Below are 22,386 nucleotides of genomic sequence, written 5' to 3' on the forward strand. Positions count from 1 at the left end.
CTCCTGTTCACGCTGTAAATAACAACCGTTTGTTATGAGGCTGAATCGAGAACCATAACTGTGTCAACATCAGCACTAAGCCCCTTTTTCAATTTTTATTTTATGTGTGCAGGTGTTTTTCCTGCACGCTTGGTGCCCTCGGAAGCTAGAAGAGGGAATCAGATCCCCTGGCACTGGAGTTATAGCCAGCTCTGAGCCGCCGTGTGGGAGCTAGGAACTGAACTGGGGTCCTCTGGAAGAGCAACAGTGCTCTCAATGGCTGAGCCGTCTCCACAAATGAGGACTTGTTTTGGTTTTAGTTAGGCGTCTGTTTTAAGTAAAGCCGTCAAGGGTCCTGTATGTGACAGCATTCAGACACTGAGGTCACAGATAGAGCACTCATCTCTGAGAACTGTCTTATGATTTAAAACAAGAACATTTCCACAGCACACCCCAAGTTACCAAGCTGTTCCCACTGTTTCCACGTTCCCCCCCCCCGAGGGGGGCGGGGAATGTCAGCAAGAATATTGCCAGTCATCATACAGACATCCCATGTAAGATCATGTAAGACATGAGATCATCATGACTGTGACCACAGTGTGTGCAATGACCTATGTTGCCAACAGAACACAATTTAGGGCGGCTTTCTGCACACACCCGTGAGGGATTATCTAGATTGCATTCACTGAATGTGAAGACCCATCTCAACTGTGGGCTGGACAAGGTTGTTCCCCAAGCAGGGGACCCCAGACTGTGTAAACTTAGCAATAGCAGCATGACTGCCGATGATGTCACGTGACCGGCCCCCTGCCCTGACGGACTGTCATGGGCCCAAACCAGAGCACCCTGCCACAGAGACACAAAGAGAAACTGAGACATGGTGCTACAATCAGCATTAACGACAGATACTGGGCTAGAGGACACCCCGGCAATTCAGAGCTTGAACAGCCCTTGCGGAGGATGAGTTTGGTTGCCGGCACTCACATCAGGCAGCTGACTCCAGCGCCAGGGGACCCGATGCCCCTCTTCAAGACACCAGGCACCTCCATTCACACATGCACAACACATTCTGGGGTATATAATTAAAACAAAATGGATTTTTTTTTTGAGACAGGATCTAACTATGCAACCCTGAATGACAAGAACCACAGAGATCCGTCTGCCTCTGCCCCAGAGTGCTGGGACTAAAGGCGTGCACCGTCAAGCCCAGCTCAATCTTTTAAATCTTTTTTAAAAAAAGAATTAGCATTCTTACTTTTTTTTTTCTTTTGTTTTAAGACAGGATCTTACTACTTTGCTCAGGTTGGCCTCAAACCCACTAAGTAGCCCAAGATAGCCTCAAGGCTCATTTATAAAGGACTTGCCAAGAGCTAGGCAAGGCACAGAAAACTTCATGTGGACTATGTCATTAATCCATCAATAACCCGACGGGAAAGGCACCTCAGCTCCTGCTGTAAGAGTAGATTTGAGCCTGGTGTGATGGCACATTTACGACCCAGTACTATGGAGGCTGCAGCTGGAGGATCATGGGAATTTTCCAGGGCTGTCTGGACGATATCCCATTTCAGCAGGACATAGAAGGGTACAGAGTCACGACAGCATTCAGAAGGCCAAGGTGAAGGTAAGTGTTAGGCATGGAGGTACATTTTCCAGCACAGGAAAATGAAGGCAGAAGGATCGTGAGTTAGAAGTCAACCTGGGGTTGAAGTTCTAGGCCAGGTCAGCTTGAGCTACATAGCGAGACCCTGTTTTTAAAACAGGGAGGAGGTGACTTGAAAGATAGTTAAAAGCATTTTTTAGACAAGCCTGATAGCCTGAGTTTGGATACAGAGCCCAGCTAAAAGCCAGATGTGGTAGCGTAAGAACCTCTAATCCTAAATGCCCCCATAGGGAATAGAATCTGAGACTAGAGAATCACAAGTTCTAGCCTCGAAAACACAACACTGAACAAGAGAGAACTCAGTCAAAACAAAACAAAGCAAAACAAACAAAACAAACAAACAAACAAAAACCCAGGATGAAGCCAGGCACACACCTTTAATCCCAGCACTCAGAAGCAGAGGTGGGTGGATCTCTGTAAGTTCAAGACCAGTCTGGTCTACAGAGTGAGTTCCAGAACAGCCAGAGCTACCAGAGCTACACAGAGAAACCCTATGTCAAAAAACCAAAAAAAAAAAAAAAAAAAAATGAGGACAAGACAACAATGGTTATCCTTGGTCCTCCTTCACTCGAGTGCCATGCTGCATGAATACAAATGCACAAGAACACGCAGGCATACTCCTACACGTCCTACACGCATACGTCACAAACACACACGGAGTTGAGGTCAACCTGTGCCACATAAGACCCTGCTTTGGAAAAAAAATAAAATTAAATAAATAGAAATAAAAAGCAGATTCAAAATAATTTACCGAAAGCAACACAACTAACAAACGCGTGCCGGACTATAGGACTACAGCTTTAAGACACCCATCTTCACCACTCCCTGCTGTCCTAACTGGTGAGTCCACAAGCCAAGCAAGGACCCACTTCACCAGAGTCCCACATACATCAGAAACAAACAGGTTAGGAGACTGCTCAGAAACAATTTCAGGACATCTGTCCTTATAGGATGAAGGAAATGTTAGGTGCCTCACAAGGATGTGGTTACAGAGGTGTGGTATTTAATCTAAACAGCAGACGGACAGCCACCAAGTGGGGTGGCGCACGCCTTTAATCGCAGCACTCAGGAGGCACAGGCAGGTGGACCTCTGTGAGTTCGAGACCAGTCCGGTGCACATAGAAAACTGCAGGACAGCCAGAGCTATGTAATAAAAAGAATTTATCTTTTAAAAAAGAAAAAGAAAAAACAAGCAGACGTTCCTTGTACGAAAGAAGTTTGTGTCTACACTGGGGCTTGTTGACTACTCTATCAGAGGACCACAGTTGGGTCCCAGCACCCACATCGGCCTCTTACGAACACCCCCGTAACTCACGCTCCATGGAATCTGAAGCCTATCTGGTGCGGGAGAATTATCTGTATTCTGTCAATCATATTTTAATAAAACGCTGATTGGCCAGACAGGCAGTATAGGCGAGAAAGCCAGACAGGAAGTAGAGGTGGAGCAAAGAGACCAGGAGTATTCTAGGAAGCTCCCTCTGTCAGTTCTGCCCAGACCACCGGAAAGGAAAGATGTAAGCTGCCCTGCTGGAAAAGGTACTGAGCCATGTGGCTAACGTAGATAAGGATAATGGGGTAACATAAGTTATAAGAGCTAATAAGTAGCCTGACCTAATGGGCCAATCAGTTTATAACCTTATGGAGTCCTGTGTGTGATTTTCCTTGGGAGTTGCCGGCTGTGGGGTACTGGGCAGGACAGAAACCTCAACAAGCCGGCCCCTCATGTTACACCTATCGCTGGCCTCTCTCTGTCTGGGTACCCAGACAGACACACAGACACACAGACACACACACACACACTTAAGAAGTCCCTTTGTTCTTTTCTTTCTTTCTTTAACTGAAAGGACGAGGTTTAGAAGTGTGAAGTGTGAGAGAGGAGGCGTCTCAAGGGCAGGTCCAGCCGCGGAACCGTCTGCACAGTGGCACCTTTGTCCAGCTCAGTCCAGTCATGTAAAACAACAAACAGATTCCCCCAAGAATATCAGTCTCATACAATCAGAGGCGATAACCATAACAGCCGTGAGTGCGCATCATTGGCAGGCAGCCTCCTACCTGGAAGAAGGCATTTAGCCTGGAGGCCCGACTGGCAATGGGCTCGGAGGCACTGGCATCCAGTGGGTTCCGCACTCCATACTTGAACTTCAGCATCTCTCCGCCGACGCCGAGGGACACTGGGGAAAGTCACGCGTGTACTGACATTAGGGCCGGTAGGTTTTGACAGGATCCTATCTCCCTAAACACATCAGGAGGAGGGCGTTTCCAGCCGCAGAAGCACTGGGCAGGCACATGGTGCATACACACATGCAGGCAAAATACTCATACACATAAAGAATAGAAAGAAATCGTTTTTAAAAGCACTGACAGCCACTGTTGGGCTAGCCAGACCGCAGCCTGTAAGCCGCTCCAATAAGTCCCCTCTTGTGTTTTCATTCTGTCAGCTCTGCTCCTCTAGTGAACCCCGACTGCTACAAATATCTTACACCTCATATGCTAACTTTAAAAATTATAAAAGGTATAAAAACAGTAATATTCACAAATTACAAAATAAAAACTCTGTCTAAAATAGATGCAATGTGTGGAACCAAGGCCTGAAGGGGATGGCCAGCGAGCCCTGCATATTATCTGGGAAAAGAACAGCGTAGTGTCCCTGTTGGTTACAGAGGTCACTCACTGCTACTGAGGAAGGACGGCTGGCCTGACACAGCAGAAAGCCCAGAGGGCCACACTGGGAGGAAGACAAGAAGACAAGAAGGAGGCACCAGTTTAGACATGGAAGAGGATGAAAGAACTGGAACAGAGAGGTTAAGTAAGTGAGTTAAGATCACACAGATAATGGGAAGTGCCGTCAAGAACAACACAGGTAAGGCTTGAAGGAGGCACAGGCTACGGGGGACTCAGTACTCTTTAAGGAGCCCCTGGATCCGGGACAGCACAGCCCGGGCTCCCCTCCACAGGCTTCCCCCAGCACACCCCAGGGCTGCACTCACTGACCCAGGGCGGCATCAACAGACCCAGAGCTGAATCCAAAAACCCCAGAGCTGTACCGACATATCCAGGGCTGCCCCCATAGACCCCCGGGGTTACACCCACAAACCCAAGGCTGAACCCATAGACTCCAGAGCTGCACCCAGAACCCTGGAGCTGCACTCACGGACCTAGGTTGAAACCACAGACACTGGGGCTAACCCAGCACAACTCGGGACTGCAGCCCCAGCAGACCCTCATGGGCCCCTGAGATCCTGAGGCTGCCAGCCGCAGGAGGCAAAGTGGGCATCAGTATAGACCGGGCCATCCGGGAAGACCCGGGAAAGGGGACTCCCCTTCCGACCCTTTCCACACACACCCCCAGACACACACACACACACACCACACGACCCGAACTCACATGCTGCAGACCCCGGCTTACACTCGCCGCGCTCCGCCCTGAGCCTCCCGCCCCAGCGTTTGAGGAAAACGGCATGGGCGGGTCTCAGATATGCCTAAACCAATCAGCGCTCGCCATCACTGATGGACAGCAGGGGGTCTCCGCCACGACCCGCCCTGGTCTTGGAGGGCTGGAGGAAGTGAAATAAGAAAACCAATCAGATCTTCTCTTTCCTTGACTGGTGACCAATAGGAAGAGGGCAAGGGCGTTCGGGCGGGGCAGGGCTGGGAAGTTTGAAATTGGCGGTTTGCAGGATGCTGTGTTTGGAGTGTAGGGCGGCTCCTGGGGAGCCTGGGGTGCTGTCCTTTGCTGTCCGGGCACCTACGGGGAGTCTGGCCTCTCTACCTGGACCGCCTGCTCCTGATAGGGATGTTAGGAACCAAACTCCAGTCTTCTGTAAGAATGCACTCAGCTGAGCCATCTCTCCTGCCTAAAGTGGGCGCTGCGGTTACTTGGGGGAATCTGGGGGCTCTGCGGTACAGCTGAGCTGGGAGTGTGAACTCAGTGCCGCCCGCCTGCCTTGTCGCACCACCGGATTGACCCGCAGCAGAAAGGTGAAGATGTCCCAACAAAGATATTTAACTCTATTTAAGCCATGATCATTAAATCTCCCTTTACCTCCAAATGGCAAAGCACAATGACCGTCCGTGTATGGAAAGTGCCCAGTCTAGTTAGCAATGGGGGGGGGGGGAGGGCGGGGTGAAAGGTGCGCTGAGTCTGTGTACATTCACCCGGGGGTAGAATGTATTGGCTATGAAGGGGAAATCTCTGAAAGGGAGTTTGGTATTTGCTAACCCTGAGGCTCTGTACACTCTGTGACTACTAAGGATGGCTTCTCTACATTAATTATGAAACCGAGAAATGCATACGAGAAAGCAAGTTCAAAACGATGTTGTCTGACAGAACAGCAAAAGCTGGAGAGATGGCTCAGCGACACTACCTAGGGACCTGCCTTTGGTTCCCAGCACCTACTTCAAACCCCGCACAACTTCCTGGAACTGTTTCCAAAGAATCAAATGACCGATTCAGGCTTCTGTGGGCACCTGCACTCACATCCACATATCCACAGACTCGGAGCACACACACTTTAAAGAGACAGACTATATCACAGATGTAAAATACCGGGACAGCAAAGCCAGAAGAGGCACCTAAGGTTGGAATGGAGGCCTTTCAAGGCACCATGAGAAAGCCAATGACCTATTTCTTGACCTGATGAGAATATGAATGTTGTTTTCTTAATTATACATTTAGATTTTTCTCTGGGCATGGCTGAAGCGATGGCTCAGCAGTTATGACCCCAGCTGAGGTCTTTCAGAAGACTCAAGTCTGGTTCCCACCATCCATGTCAGGGGGTTCACAATCGGCTGTAACTCCAGCTCCAGGAGATCCAACACCCTCCTCTGAACTCCATCAGCACCCACACACATCTCTCACGTACCTCCATACACACCCACACGAAACCACATAATTCAAAAAATAAGCATATAGCTGGGCATGGTGGTGGGCACTTTTAATCCCAGCACTTGGGAGGCAGAGGCAGGTGGATCGGATCTTTCAGTTTGAGGCCAGCCTAGTCTACAGAGTGAGTTCCAGGACAGTCAGGGCTATGCAGAGAAACCCCGTCTCAAATAAACAAACAAACAAACAAAAAGTATTTGTTTTTCTCTGTGTTAAGAAAAACTGTAGTATTCCATCAAGACTTAATTTTTTTTTTGAAATGGGGTCTTAAGAAGCCCAGCCTCAACCCCACTATGTAAGAGAAGCTGGCCTTTAGCTCTGAGCCTCCTGTCTCTACTTTAAGTGATGGGTTTACAGGTGTGTGCCTCTTAAACAAACACTAATACAGGTGTTGCATGGATCAAGCAAAGATTTTTTTCTGAAATTTAAATAGCACCGTAACATCCGACATGATGGTGAAGAGAGCTCTCAAAAAGACACTATTTATAGTGCTTCAGCTTTTCCAACAGACTCATCCGAAATGTAAGACATTAAGCCTCAGAGGTTGGAGAGATGGCTCAGCTATCAAGAACATTCAGTGTTCTTTGAAAGAACCAGAGTTTGGTTCCCAGCACCCAGGTCAGGTGACTCACTACAAGTTGTAACTCTAGCTCTAGAGTATCCAATGCCCTTTTCTGGCCTCCGTAGGCACCTGCGCACTTCCGCACATGCCAAAAAATAAATTTTTAGAATGAAATTAAGCCAAAAGCAGGGACAGCATGTGCGTGCCTGCAACCTCAGCACTTGGGAGGCAAGAGGACTGGGAGTTCAAAGTCACCCTGACAATACACTGAAACTGAGAACAGCCTGCTGAAAAGAAAGAAGGCGGGCGGCGGTGGCGCACACCCTTAATCCCAGCACTCGGGAGGCAGAGGCAGGCGGATCTCTGTGAGTTCAAGGCCAGCCTGGTCTACAAGAGCTAGTTCCAGTACAGACTCCAAAGCTACAGAGAAACCCTGTCTCGAAAAAGTAAAAAAATAAAAAAGAAAAGAAAGGAGGGAGGGAGGGAGCGAGGAAGGGAGAAAGAGAAAAAGGAACACACACAAGTAGGTTAGGCTTTGAACTGGGCTCTATCATTCTAAACTCCTTTGTTTGTTTGTTTCTTTGTTTGAAGACAGGCTTTTTCTGTCCTGGAACTTGCTTTGTAGACCAGGCTGGCCTTGAACACAGAGAAGTGCCTGCTCTACCTTGTGAGTGTTGGAACTAAATATGTGCACCACCTCTGTCCTGTTCTAAAGCCCATTTTTCATAACTACCAAATTGTAGTGACTTCTATTTTTGCCTGTCCCAGCACCTAGCACAGGATAGATATTTATAATATGCTCAACACAGCGGTAAAAAAAAAAAAATGACATCTTGAAATTTGCATGCAAATGGATGGATCTAGAAAAAAAAAACACATTGAGTGAGGTAACCCAGACCCAGAAAGACAAATATAATATGTACTCATAAGTGGCTTCTAGACATAAAGCAAAGAAAAAAAAAGCAATCTACAGTCCACAGCCCCAGACAACCTAGACAACAAAGAGGACCCTAACAGATCTACATAGGAAGGAGAAAAAGACAAGATCTGAGTTAATTGGGAGTGTGGGAGTCATGGGAGAGGGTAAAGAGAGGAGGAGAGGGGAGCAGAGAAAAATGTATAGGTCAATAAAAAAACCAAAAAAAAAGTATGTTAAAACTGAAAGACAGACTCCACACTTGTTTGATAACAATTTGGCTTTCTCATATAGATATACCTAAAGCATTGGTATGTACATTGGGATCACCAGAGGAGATTTAAAAACTACTAACCCATGGCTCAATGAGATGGCTGAGCCTTTAAAGGTGTCCACAACCAAGCCTGATGAACTGAGTTCAATCCTTGGGACCCACATGGTGGAATGAGAGAACCAGTTCTCACCAGCTGTCCTCTGATCACTGTGTGCATGCCATGCTATGCTCTCCTATGTGCACTTGCATGCACACACAAATGTAAACAAAATTTAAAATGTAAAATAAAAAGAATACAAATGCATGGCCTCACCCGCTCCCAGCCACATTCACTCTTCTGGACTTGGGGTACTTTAAAAACTCCCTAAGTGATTCCAGTGTGTGATGTGCAGCCATCCCAAAGACCCGCAGTCAAGAGAGTAGGTACACTGCTAACTAAATAGCAGGTTGTTTTGCAATATTTTTGTGTGTGCAGTACTGAAGACTCAACTGAAGTGTCCATGCGTGCTTAGCGTGCTCCACCACAAATGAATGCCCTGCTAACCTGACTTCATCACCAGTCTTTATTATGGAGAGTCCTCTCTGTAGGGAAAACCTGCTCTCCAGCTGGCTCAGTCAGAAAAAAAAAAACCTACATACTTCCACCTTCCTAGCTTCTATCCTGGGATCAGCCACAATGAAATCAGCAGAAGGTGATGGTCAGGAAATTTTACACGAAGAAACCAGGAGTCGGGACAACAGCTCAGTGGTGCAGTCAGTGGTTAGCAAATACATGCCAGGTTCTGAGTTTGACCTCGGGCAGCGCATTAAAAGATGCCAGGAGTGAGTGCAATGGAAGCAGAGGCAGTTGGAGCTCTGAGGGGTCAAGGCCAGCCTGGTCAACAAAACAAGTTTCAGGACAGCCAAGAATAGACAGTGAGACTGTGTCTCAGAAACAAAGGAGGTGTATGTGGTAGGAATGAGCAAAAAGAAGGAGGAGGAGGAGGAGAAGGAGGAGGAGGAGGAAGGGGAGGAGGGACCTGGAAAGTGCTAGGCTGTCCTCAGATTAAAGAATGGACTTTCAGGCTGGAGAGATGGCTCAGTGGTTAAGAGCACTGGCTGCTCTTCCAGAGGTCCTGAGTTCAATTCCCAGCAACCATATGGTGGCTCACAACCATCTATAATGAGATCTGGCGCCCTCTTCTGGCATGTGGGCATACATGCAGGCAGAATGTTGTATACATAATAAATAAATAAATCTTTTTTTTTAAAAAAAGAGTGGACTTTCATATATTTCATATCTTTCATATTTCATATATTCATGATGAGTGCCTCATATACAGATAGATACACAAAACAGGCACAGTGGCATATACACTTAATCCCAGCACTTGGGAAGAGAAAGCAGGAGGATCAGGAGTTCAAGGTCAGCCTCAGCTACATAGCAAGTTTGAGACCAGTCTGAACTAATGAGATCCTGTCTCATAGTGTGTGTTCATGTGTGTGTGTGTGTGCCTATGTGTGCATGCGTGCATGTGTCTGTGCATGTGCGTGTGTGTGTGTGTGCATGAGCACCTGAAATGCAAGCTGAAAGGCCTGAATTCAAGCCTCAAACCCATGCAACATAGCTGGGCAAGGCTATGCATTTGAAAGCAGAGCTGGGAAGCAGAGCTGGGAGGATCCCCGGGGCTTGCCCAAGCCTTTCTAGCTGAATCCATGAGATCCTGGTTCAAAGAGAGACCCTGTCTCAAAAATTCAAAAAAACCTGGCTTCATTTCTGTGAAATTGGCCTTTGAAGTTTTCATTTCCACGTGTAAGCCAACTGAGACACGACCGTGATGGTGCTGATTTCCTTTGGTGACGCTTACCATCTCTCTTAGCCGCTGAGCCTTTCACTATTTGTCTATTTGTAAAGTTTATTTGTCTTAACTCATTTAATAAATATACCGTTTACCTGTTTAAAAAAATGCAAGGTGGAGCAGGGTGAGTGGCACACGCCTTTAATCCAAGAGGGCAGAAGGCAGAGGCAGGTTGATCTCTGTGAGTTCAAGTCTACCCTAGTTTACATAGTGACAGGGATCTACAGTGAGACCCTATATTAAAAAATAAATAAAAATATTCTCTCTCTCTGTCTCTGTGTGTGTGTGCACGCATGTGCACATGTGAATGAAGGTGCACACAGCATCTAGAAGAGGGTGACAGATGCCCTGGAGCTGGACTTAAAGGAGGTTATGACCCAGTTAATGTGGTCACTAGGAACCAAACTTAGGTCCTCTGCAAGAGCAGTAGTGTTTTACCACAGAGCCATCTCTCCAGTCCCTCATGGGTTTTTTGTTTGGTTAATTTATTGAGTTTTTGTAATTGTTACTGTTTGGTGATCTCCTGATAACTTGTTTTTTTGTTTTATTCACGTATTTATTTTGGGTGATTATATTTTAGTAAGCTTTTTAAGATTTTATTTTTATTTTATGTGAATGGGTATTTTGCCTGCATGTGTGTATGTATACCACATATATTCAACACTGGAGGATTCTAGAAGTCGGATCCCCTGGAACTGGAGTTACAGGCGTTTGCAAGCAGCTACGTGGGTGCTGAGAACTGAACTCAGGTCCTCAGCGAGAGCAGAAGATTAATCACATTTCTACGGCTGTGACTAAACACCATGACCAGAGACAACTTAAGAAAGAGGTTATTTGAGCTTACGGTTCCAGAGGGAGAAGGGTCCATCATTCCTCAGAGGCATGGCCACCAGAACAGGAAACTAAGAAATCACATCCTCAATGGCAAGCATGAAACTGAGAGAAGTGTTGGGGGATAGTTTTCCACTGCGTGAAGATGTATTGCTGTAATTGGTGTTATAAAATTTTAAATGGGGGCTGGAGAGATGGCTCAGCGGTTAAGAGCATTGCTTGCTCTTCCAAAGGTCCTGAGTTCAATTCCCAGCAACCACATGGTGGCTCACAACCATCTATAATGGGGTCTGGTGCCCCCTTCTGGCCGTTAGCATTCACACAGACAGAATATTGTATACATAATAAATAAATAAATATTTAAAAAAATTTTAAATGGTCAATAACTAGGCAGGAGATATAGGCAGGGCTTCTGGGCAGAGAGAAGGAGAAGGAGGAGGAATCTAAGTCTGCAAGAGAGACAGCAGTGGACATGGAAGAAGCACAGATTAATCGAAATGGGTTAATTTAAGTTATAAGAACTAGTTAAAAACAAGCCTAAGCTAAGGCCAGCTTTCATAATTAAAAAAGTCTCCATGTCACTATTTGTGAACTGGTATTACAAAGAAAAATTCCATTACAGAGAGAGAGAACCCAAAATGGTGAGAATTTTTTATTTCACAAAGCCCATCTTGAGTGGCATGCCTTCTCCACACTTCCAAATCCTTGCCAGACAGTGCCACCAACTCGGGACCAAATATTCAAATGTCTGAGACCATAAAGGGCATTTTAGTCAAACCAACACACGCTCTTAACTGCTGAGTTGGAGCAACACCCCCGCCCCATTAGGGTTTGTTTTGTTTACAAGGTCCTGGGAGAGAAACTACTTACTGGAACATGGACACCCTACCCGTTGTTACACCACTGAAGAAAATGTCTCCTCCCCCAAGGGAGGAACTTCAGATGCACCTTCCCTTTAGGTTCTCAGAGAAGGACAGGACCTCAGGAGCCCTCCCCTGACCCATTACAAGATACTGGCAGGCCCAATCTTGAGCAGGTCTTGTAACAATAAGCACACAACTTTTGTGAGATCGCGAACACAAAGGCATTGTTAGACCTAACTTTTTTATTAAAATTTTAAATTTATGTTACATACCAACCACAGTTTCCCCTTCCTCCTCTGCTCCCATCCCCTCCCCCACCTCCTTTCTACTCTCCATCCACTCCTCAGAGAGGGTAAGGCCTCCCATGGGAGTCAACAAAGCCTGGCATAACAAGTTGAGGCAGTACCAAATCCTCCCCCAGCATCAAGGCTGAGCAAGGATTTCCACCAGAGGGAATAGGTTCCAAAAAACCAGCTCATGTGCCAGGTACAGATCCTGGTCCCACTGCTAGGGACCCCACATACAGACCAAGCTACATAACTGTCACCCATATTCAGAGGGCCCAGGTCAGTCCCATACAGGCTCCCCAGCTGTCAGTCCAGGGTCTGTGAGCTCCCACGAGCTTGGGACAGCTTAGACATAACTTCTAAAGGAAGATATAGGACCATGGCGGAAGATGCAAAGAGAGTTCTCCCTTGTAGATGCCCCACCCAGCAATGGCATCCTTCTCCATGGCAGCACATTACAAATGATGACGGTAATGCCAGTAGCATCCAAAGTCCACAATTTGCACTTGAGGCTCACACTTTGGCTGTGAAATAGCGCTGTCAGAAACATGTGGGTATGTTTCCATTTCTTTGGGAATGAATAGCTGGGGTGAGATTTATTCTATAGTTATCATATGTTTTACCCTGCCCCACAGATTTGGACAATGTATAATGGTGTGTGGCCACCTAACAACGTCATATAGTATAGTTTCACAGCCTAAAACTCCTCTGTGCTCCCCCTAGTGAAAATGCCCACTAGTAGACCGAACTCACCTTGGGCTAGGACTACCTTACACCTGTATGACATGCAAACTTCCACAGAACACACACACACACACATATATATATATATTGGTTTGTTTTTGTTGTTTTTTTTTGTTAGACAGGGTTTCTCTGTAGCTTTGGAACCTGTCCTGGAACTAGCTCTGTAGACCAGGCTAGCCTTGAACTCAGAGAGATCCACCTGCCTCTGCCTCCCGAGTGCTGGCCACAAATATAATTTATTTAAACTAGTAGAACTTACAAACTAACCAAAATACATTTTCAGAATTTTAACTCTGATGACAATTTTTTTTTTCTGAGACAGGGTATCTCTGTGCAGCCCTGGCTGTCCTAAAACTCACTCTGTAGACCAGGCTGGCCTCGAACTCACAGAGATCTGCCTCCCTCTGCCTCCTAAGTGCTGTGATTAAAAGCATATGCCACCACCACCAGGCTGGCTGTCTTAGTGGATTGTTACAGTCTTCACTCTGAGCCTAACACTTTCCAAATGCTTTCTCAGCCGGGCGGTGGTGGCAAACACCTTTAATCCCAGCACTCAGGAGGCAGAGAAGGCGGATCTCTGTGAGTTCGAGACCTGCCTGTTCTACAAGAGCTAGTTCCAGGACAAGCTCCAAAGCTACAGAAAAACCTTGTCTCAAAAAACTGAAAAAAATAAAAAAAAAACATAGAAAAAGAAAAATGCTTTCTCTAGGTTTGAGTGGATAGTTTTGAAACTGTTTTCCTTCTTAAACCATCAATAAAACTTCTAGCAAGGAAAGATAACATTTCAAATCATAACTAAATGGCAACTTGCTCCTCTACTACTTGATTATAGTTAATTTTCCATGCGCTTAGATTTTTCAGTTAATTGTTTCTCCAGTAATGCATCTGGGCATCGTTCACACTTGTGACCCCAGATCACTGGAAAGGAAAGCAAACACATTGTCATGACTTTAAGGACAGCCTGGGCTTCATAGTGAGTTTTAGACTAGGCTGAGTACAGTGTGAGACCCTGCCTCGCTAACAAGGTGAAGAGATCTGGGGAGAGGGCTCAGCGGGTAAAGTTCTTGCCGTGTAAGCATGAGAGCCTGCAGTCAGTCTCTAGCATTGCTGTGGAGCCAGGAGCAGCAGCCTGGGCCTGGAATCCCGACTCCGGGAAGACAGAGGTGGGAGGTTTGCTGGGGCTTGGTGGCCATTAACTCTGACTGAATCACTGAGAGTGAGAGACCCTGTCTCAAAAAATAATGTGGAGAAGCAAGTGAAAAGGATACCTGAGGTCAACCTCTGACAGACAGATACACACACACAAACACACACACACAAATCTTTTTTTTTTTGTTTTGTTTTTTGGGGCTTTTGTTTGTTTGTTCTGTTTTTGTTTTGTTTTTGCTTTTCAATACAGGATTTCTCCGTGTATCTCTGGCTGTCCTGAAACTCACTCTGTAGACCAGGCTGGCCTCAAACTCACAGAGATCCGCCTGCCTCTGCCTCCCTGAGTGCTGGGATTAAAGGTGTGCACCACCACCACCTGTCTAACACACACATGAATCTTATGAATTATAAAACAATGCTTCTGGATGTGGGGGCGCACGCCTTTCATCCCAGTGCTTGGGAGGCAGAAGCAGGTGGGTATCTGGGAGTTTGAGGCCAGCCTGGTCTATATGACAACTTAGTACTACATAGTGAGACTGTGTCTCAAAAAATCATAAAAAATGAAAAATTCCTTCAGCCTGCTGGCTTCAGGATGGTATCACGATCCCCAATTCATTACAATACAAAACTCTCAAGCATGTAAAACTCACATCAACTTTTCTCTGAGGGCAACTAGGGAAAAAAATGTCATCAAATCCCTGCAGGGGCCTCGCTCTTCTTCTTCTGAGTACTTAGCATAATCATTACTGACAATGGACTAGAAAACTCTACGTGACAGAGTGTCAGTCTCCCAAAACTGATGAAAAGCACACACTGTCTTGCGCCTTGGCCAAGCTCCAAGAGGACAAACACCCAACCCTCAGACTATGATCAAATCTGCTCCGTGCCTTTCAGTGGGGCTCATCTTAAGTCTGCATATAATAATACTTCTTAATAAAACCGAATCCCACCTTTCTTGTCGACCTAGTATTTATTTTTAAACCCTTCCCTACGTCCACCCACACTCTAGTACTACGTCCATATCTTGCTCCAGGCAGCGATCCTCCGTATCTTGCCCAGTGCCTGGCTCCTAGCGGAACAGTGGAAGATGCCAACAACGGTCACTTAAGAAACAGATAGATAGGAACAAGGTACAGTGCTGCACACTACGACCCCAGTACCTGGGAGGCAGGGGTACAAGGATTACAAGTTTACGGCTAGTCTGAGATACACAGCAAGATTTCTGTCTCCAAATAAAACAGAACAAACAAGGAACCAGAAGGCAAATAGAAAATTCAGGGACTAGAATAATTTCGTTGCTTGTTAAGTTGAAAGACTGTGAAGGCCTCATTAGGCGTCAGGGGCCGGTCCACCCACTCACACATATATCAAATGTCTGCTTTGCACTGACACTGTTTCAGGTGTTAGAACAGCAGGACAAAAATGAAACAAAACCCCCTGATCAGCCTGTGTGTGCAACTCAGCAGCAGAACACTTGCCCAGCAGGAGTAAGGTCCTGCCCCTCCAGCAGACGCAACTCCAGGCTGTGACATTCTTTTTCTAGTGAGAGAGAGGGACACTAATCAGGGCCAATAAGCGAAATGAGCCTCCATGAGCAGGATTCACAGAGTTGGGGGTGGGGGTTACAGTCTTCAATAAGACTTCCAAGGACAGCATTATTGACAGAGTGACATTCTAAACAAACAAACAAACAAAAAACCTCCCAATAGTGAAAAGACACAGGTAGCTGGGGAAGAGTCCTCAGGCATCAGGATGGGAAGGGCAGAGCCTTAAAGCACTGTGGTGGTTCGAGAAGAAATGGCCCCCTTAGACTCACGTCTTTGAAAGGTTGATCACCAGGAGTGACACTATTAGGAGGTGTGGCCTTGTAACAGGTGTGGCTGTAGTGGAGGAGTGTGTCACTGAGGGCAGGCTTTGAGGTCTCAGATGCTCAAGTCAGACCAGTGTCTCTCTGTCTCTTCCTGCTGCCTCCAGATCCAGATGTAGAACTCTCAGCTCCTTCCCCAGCACCATGTCTGTCTGCGTGCCGCCATGCTTCCTGCCGCGACGATAACGGACTAAACCTCTGAACTGTAAACCAGCCTCAGTTAAAGCTTTTCCTTTTTAAGAGCTGCTGAGGTCAAGGTGTCTCTTCACAGCAATAAAACCCTAACTAATACAAACGGTGCTTTTTCCCCCCCTTTTAAGTTTCAAGCCTCTAAAGATTGCTTGTCGGCAGGTTCATTCTGGAAGAATCCATTTCCTGCCCCTTTCAGCTTTTAGAAGTCAACCATGTTCTTTGATTTATGGCTCCTTTTAAATTTCATTTTAAATTTATTTATGTGTATATATGTGTGTGTGTGTGTGTGTGTGTGTGTGTGTGTAGGTCAGAGGACACACTTGTGAGAATTAGTTCTCTCCTTCCACCATATGGTTTCCAAGGAACAGATTTTCCTTTCTCTGTCTTCAGAATCATCAGGTTTGGGGCTGGAGGGCTGGCTCAGTGGTTAAGAGCACGGGCTGCTCTTCCAGAGGACCCGGGGTTAGATTTCCAGCACCCACATGTTGGCTCACAATCACCTGTAACTCCAATCCCAGAGGACCTGATGCCTCTTCTGGCCTCTGCAGACACTACACATGAGGGATACAAATATATACATGTAAGATAAAATAACTAAATCTTAAAAATTAAAAATAATCTTAATAAATTAAAAATCATCAGGGGAACAACTAGAGCATTTTCTCCCTCTCCCTCCCTCCTCCCACCACCCTCCTTCTCCCTCCCTCCCTCTCCAACACCTGTCCAATCTCCTTTGCTCTCTGCCCTTCCCATCACAGTGGGCTCACCTGGGCATGGCTCCCATCTCAAGATGCTTAACTTCATCACATCCACAGCTTCTCTCTGATCACATCAGTAACCTCTACATGGGTTCTCAGGCCGTTAACCTCACAGTCACCAAGACTGGGCTGAGGAAGGGGGTGTGGCTTGAATGAAAATGGCCCCCATAGGCTGATAGGGAAGATCACTATCAGGAGGTGTGGCCTTGTTGGAGTATGCGCAGCACTGGGGATGGGCTTGGGGTTTCAGAGGCTCAAGCCAGGACTAGTGGTTCGGTCTCTCGTCCTGCTGCCTGCCTATCCAGATGTAGGACTCTCAGCTCCCTCTCCAGCACCATGTCTGCCTGCATGGCACCATGTTTCCCACCATGACATAAAAGACTAAACCTGTGAACCGTAAGCCACCCCCAATGAAATGTTTTCCTTTATAACAGCTGCTGTGGCCACGGTATCTCTGCAGAGCATTAGAAACCCTGACTAAGGGTTACCATGAAGAAGAATAGAGAGAGGTCATGGACGTGCCTTCTTGGCCAGCTTGTGCACAAAAAAGAACGTTGTTTTAAACACTCTCACATCTGTTACACTCCAAACGTGCCAAATGTTGGGGCCGGACTGACAACCTTCCATATGAAGATGGCACTCTTCAAGAATCCAGAGAGTCCCAACTGGGGGATAAATGGCAGAGTCTTTACCATAGCTATAACTTTTCCAGGTGGGTCAGTGCGTGCTCCAGTGTATAGCCTTTCCAGGGTCAGGCGGTGGGGCACTCACTGTATGCTATCCAATTTCCCTCTCCTTCCTTTGTATAAGGTGGTTTAATTTAGGAGAAATCCCAGATAATAATTTCATCTCACAGTCAGACTGCCCAAGACTTCTTGTAGGGGTCAAGAACTATGGTCCCATCCCTACTTTGTCTAGCGGTCAGTGAATTCTGAGCAATCTACAAGGCACCGTTTGTGTCTTCCACACAGGTGATTGCCTGGCTCTTTGATAGTAAAACAACCTGATGCCATCCTAACCAATGGTCATTCTGCTCCTTCTATTGTAAATTAGGAGGTTGCCTGGGGAAGAGGTGTTTTCAGTAAACAAAACAGGCATAAGACAAGACATGACCCCCCACATCTCCTTTTCCCCTCCCTTCCCCCACCCGCTCCACCGCTGCTACCTAGGAAACAATGCTAATGAGGTTTGTTACCTCCCCCCCTCAGTTTACCTTGATATAAAAACTGTTTGGCAAATAAACGTGGGTGATTTCAGAATTTGAATGATCACTGAAATTTCCTTCAGATATTGTCATGTGAATTGTATCTTCATTTATTCCCACACCTCCACTCCGGTATGAGAAATTATTTATGCCTGGACTGGTCTCTGGCAACTTCCCAAATAAGTTAGCACATGTATGTATAGGTATATGCACCAGATACTAGAGATTCAGACAGAGACCTCTTTGGGAGTCCTATGTATCAGTCGCTTTCCCATCACCATGATAAATACTTCAAAGGTCTAATCTCATGAGAAAGAAAGATGTGATTTCAGAGGTTCCAGTCCATGAGTAGCTGGGCACCTTGCTGTGGGCCTGGAGTGAGGCAGAAGCTGCTAGCCTCACGTGGCCAGGAAGCAGGTACAGTCGCAGGAGGAGGCCAGGGACAAGGTATTTTTAGAGGATGTGCCCCGTGACCTGCTCTCCTTAGTTAGGCCCCACCTTCCACAGGGCCACCACCTCCCAAAAGACTATATATTCACTCCTTGACTCCATCAAGGGGTTAATCCATTGTTTATGACATAAATAATCCCCTTACCACTTTTAATGGCAGCATAGTCTTCCACTGAATGGCTGCAGCAGACTTTAATTAGCCTTTGAATGATGTCACCTTAAGGCTGTCTCTAGGAGTCTGTTCTGTCAAGCAAAGCTGCAAAGAACAACCTTTGGATATACCATTTCACCCTATACAAGTTTATCTCTAGGATAAGTTTCCAGAAGCAACTGTGTCGAGTAGAAGAACCTGCTTAGAGTAGTTTGATAGACTAATTAAGCTGCCACATTGTATCACAGTCATAGGCATGTACAGCGGTGCTATAAGCACCTTTTTAGACACGGTGATTGTAATGGTTGTTCTGTCTCTTTAAGAGACAAGCCACGCCCGCTCCCTCCCCCATCTGCTGAGGCAGGCTGATCTTCAGCTTCTGGCCTGAGCTCACTCTCTTTTCCGACTTCCTTTCAGAGAGGAGAGGCAGCTTCGCTTCTGCCTTTCCCCCCACTCCTCCACTTCCCCTCTTCTCTGTCTCTTTTTCCTCATCTCTCTCTCTCTCTCTCTCTCTCTCTCTCTCTTTCTCTCTCTCTCTCTGCTCCCCCTTCTCTCTTCCCCCTCCATAACCCCCTGAATAAATATTCAACCTCACTCTGCATGTCGTGTCTATCCATGTCTCTGTCTCCTGCCCACCTGCCATGTGTCTCCCTACCTGGGACCAGCCACTGCTCTGGGAGCGGCAGCCTCTGCCTGGGACTGGCTGCTCCCAGGGCCCACTGTCTGCCTCCACATGGCTCGCCACCACCACTCGGGCCACCCTCTGGGACCGGCAGCTCTCTTTCAGCCATTTTAGATTCCTCTGTTGAGAGTTCTCTGTTTAGGTCTGTACTCCATTTTTTAAAATAGGATTATTTGTTCTTTTGATGACCAATTTCTTGAGTTCTTTGTATATTTTGGAGATCAGACCTTTGTCTGATATCGGATTAGTGAAGATCTTTTCCCATTCTTGTAGGCTATCGTTTTGTCTTGTTGACCGTGTCCTTTGCTGTACAGAAGCTTTTCAGTTTCAGGAGGTCCCATTTATTGTTTCTCTCAGTGTCTGTGCTGCTGGGGTTATATTTAGGAAATGGTTCCCTGTGCCAATGCATTCAAGTGTACTTCCCACTTTCTCTTCTATAAGGTTCAGTGTGTCTGGCTTTATATTGAGGTCTTTGATCGATTTGGACTTGAGTTTTGTGCATGGTGATAGATATGGGTCTATTTTCATTTTTCTACATATTGATATCCAGTTATGCCAGCATCACTTGTTAAATATGCTTTCCTTTTTTATATTTGATATTTTTTGCTTCTTTATCAAATATCAGGTGTTTGAAGATGTGTTGATTGATATCCGGGTCTTCTATTTGGTTCCATTGGTCCTCCTGTCTGTTCTTAGGCCAGTACCAGGCTGTTTTCAGTACTGTAGCTCTGTAGTAGAGTATGAAGTCAGGGATTGTGATGTCCACATAGCTTGTTTTTGTATTTTGCCCTTGTTCTACCAGAACTTCATCCATGTTATAAAAAAGAATCCATGGTGCTTATACCACATTAAAATATATTTGCGGCAGTGGGGCTGGGTTCAATCCGCAGCTACTACATGGTGGCTCAGAACCATCTCTAATGAGATATGATGCCCTCTGCTGGCCTGCAGGCATACGTGCAGACAGAACACTGTATACATAATAAATAAAAATTTAAAAAATATGTATTTTTAGTCAAACTGTGGTGGTACATGCCTTTAATCCCAGCACTTGGGAGGCAGGGGCAGGTGGATCTCTGTGCGTTCGAGGGCAGCCTGGTCTACAAGAGCTAGTTCCAGGACAACCAGGGTTATAACACAGAGAAACCCTGTCTCGAAAAATCAAAACATTTTAGTATCATTGTGTGTCTGTGTGGTATGTGTATATGTGTATGAATATGATATATGTTATGAATGTGTGTGTTTGCTTGTGAACTCATATCATGAGATGTCTGTATGCTGTGTGACAGTCATAGAATAGCTTGCAGGAGTCAGTTCTATGCCAGCATGTGGGTGAGCATGCAACTTAGGTCATCAGACTTGGTGGCAAGTGCCTTTTTCTGGTGCGCCATCTTGCTGGCCTAGTACCATGTTTTGCTTTTTTGTTTATTTATTTGTTTGAGACAGGGTCTTGGAACTCACTTTGTAAACCAGACTGACCTCAAACTCACAGAGATCCATCTGCCTCTGTCTCCTGAGGTGCACCATTATACATGACCCAACACTGCATTCTAATCATCTGTGCAATTGGTTATTGACAGTTGTGATGACCCTACCTTTGGAGATTTTCTTTCTAAATCTCTCCCTCTTTCACACACACACACACACACACACACACACACACACACACAGAGAGAGAGAGAGAGAGAGAGAGAGAGAGAGAGAGAGACAGACAGACAGACAGACAGACAGAGGGAGAGAGGTGTGATGGCCACAGAAACCAGAAGAAGGCATGTGTTTCCCTGGAACTGGATTTAGAGGCTCTTATGACCTTCTGACATGGTGCTGGGAACTGAACTCTGGTCCTCCAGGAGAGCAGAAGGCACTCTTGAGCACTGAGCCATCTTCCCAGACCTGTCTCCATCTTCAGAATGAGCACTGGTGTCCAAGTGCCTGTCTGACTCTCAGCTCCCATTCTTCATTTGCGACAGGGTCCCTCTACGTCATGCCGGCTGTTCTGGAGCCCTCTACATAAACCAGTCTGGCCTTGAATGCCCTAAGAGATCCTCCTGCCTCTGCCTCCAGGTGGTGGGATTAAAGGCGTACACCACCACACCTGGTCCGGCTTCCAATTCCTTTGGATTTATAACTAGGAATGGAATTACTGGATCTTACACAGTCCGTCTTGAACATTTTGAAGAACCACAAATGGTTTTCCACCCTGGCCGCACTTTTGCTGGCATCACCAGCAGTGATGGAGCCAGGCTCCAGCTGTCTCCACACCTTCCACTGCTTATCCTCCACATTTTAAAATATCCAGTAGCCATTCTCATGGGTGTGACATGGTATCTCGTTGTGCCCACTTATTTCATTTTCAAATGTCTAAAAGTTTTTCTTTTCTGTATTTGCCACCCCCTTATATATTTTTAACATCTTTGCTTAGTAATAATCTTTCTTTCCCTTGAAATGCAGGGGTTTCCGTGGCACACACTCATCCCACACGGTAATGCATCCCTATACTTCAGTCCCTGGGCTCCAGCCTAGGCAGACCTCCTGAAGCACCCTGGCTTGCCTTGTGTTTTGCCTCACCAAAGCTGAAGCGCTATCTAGTGGTCAGAACAAGTAGCTGCAGGGGCCGCCCGTCTTCCGCTGTGCGCGTCCTGATTGGGTCCTTGATAACTCTTTTATTTACCTCACCATCCATCTGTCCGAGCTATGAAAGGCTAGGTCTATACAAATATACAGGTAGGTTTTTACCCCAAATGCAAGGACTTCTTTGGTGTCTTCATAATGACTCCCTTCCTAAAATAAAGACATGGGTGACGTTTTAAACAGAGCGAGGTTGATGGACACTCTACCCAGGAAATTATTTTATTTTCCTACAGTCACCTCCTTCAACCAATACCTATTGAATTTCCCCTTCTACTCTTAAAAGAAATCCATAAGTAAGGGAATGTGTTTCTTTGGGTTTGAATACCAGTACCCCATCGAATAGGCATGGAATTTCATGCCTGTAGGCCCAGCACCCTGGAGGTAAAGACAGCACGGAAAGAAGTTCAAGGTAAATCTAAGCTGTACAATGAATTTAAGGCCAGCTTGGGCTACCTAAAATTCCATC

The 22,386-nt window shown here is 46.3% G+C and overlaps 1 protein-coding gene across 12 annotated transcripts in view; it reads right to left on the bottom strand.

The window, feature by feature from the left end:
- Positions 1–5,096, bottom strand: part of Cit (citron rho-interacting serine/threonine kinase) — a 176,468-nt gene extending 171,372 nt beyond the window's left edge. For all 12 annotated transcript variants that reach the window (XM_085681459.2, XM_048422956.3, XM_085681443.2 and 9 more), the window contains exons 1-2: positions 5,025–5,096; positions 3,692–3,810 (exon numbers count right to left, since the gene is read on the bottom strand). In XM_085681459.2, coding sequence (XP_085537585.2) covers positions 3,692–3,787 — 96 coding nt within the window. In that variant the 5' untranslated portion in view covers positions 3,788–3,810; positions 5,025–5,096. The remainder of the gene's footprint in view (positions 1–3,691; positions 3,811–5,024) is intronic.
- Between the last annotated feature and the right edge of the window lie 17,290 nt (positions 5,097–22,386).

Source organism: Myodes glareolus, chromosome 2 (genome assembly GCF_982192425.1).
Source record: "Myodes glareolus chromosome 2, mMyoGla1.1, whole genome shotgun sequence".
In the NCBI taxonomy this organism is placed as follows: Eukaryota; Metazoa; Chordata; class Mammalia; order Rodentia; family Cricetidae; genus Myodes; species Myodes glareolus.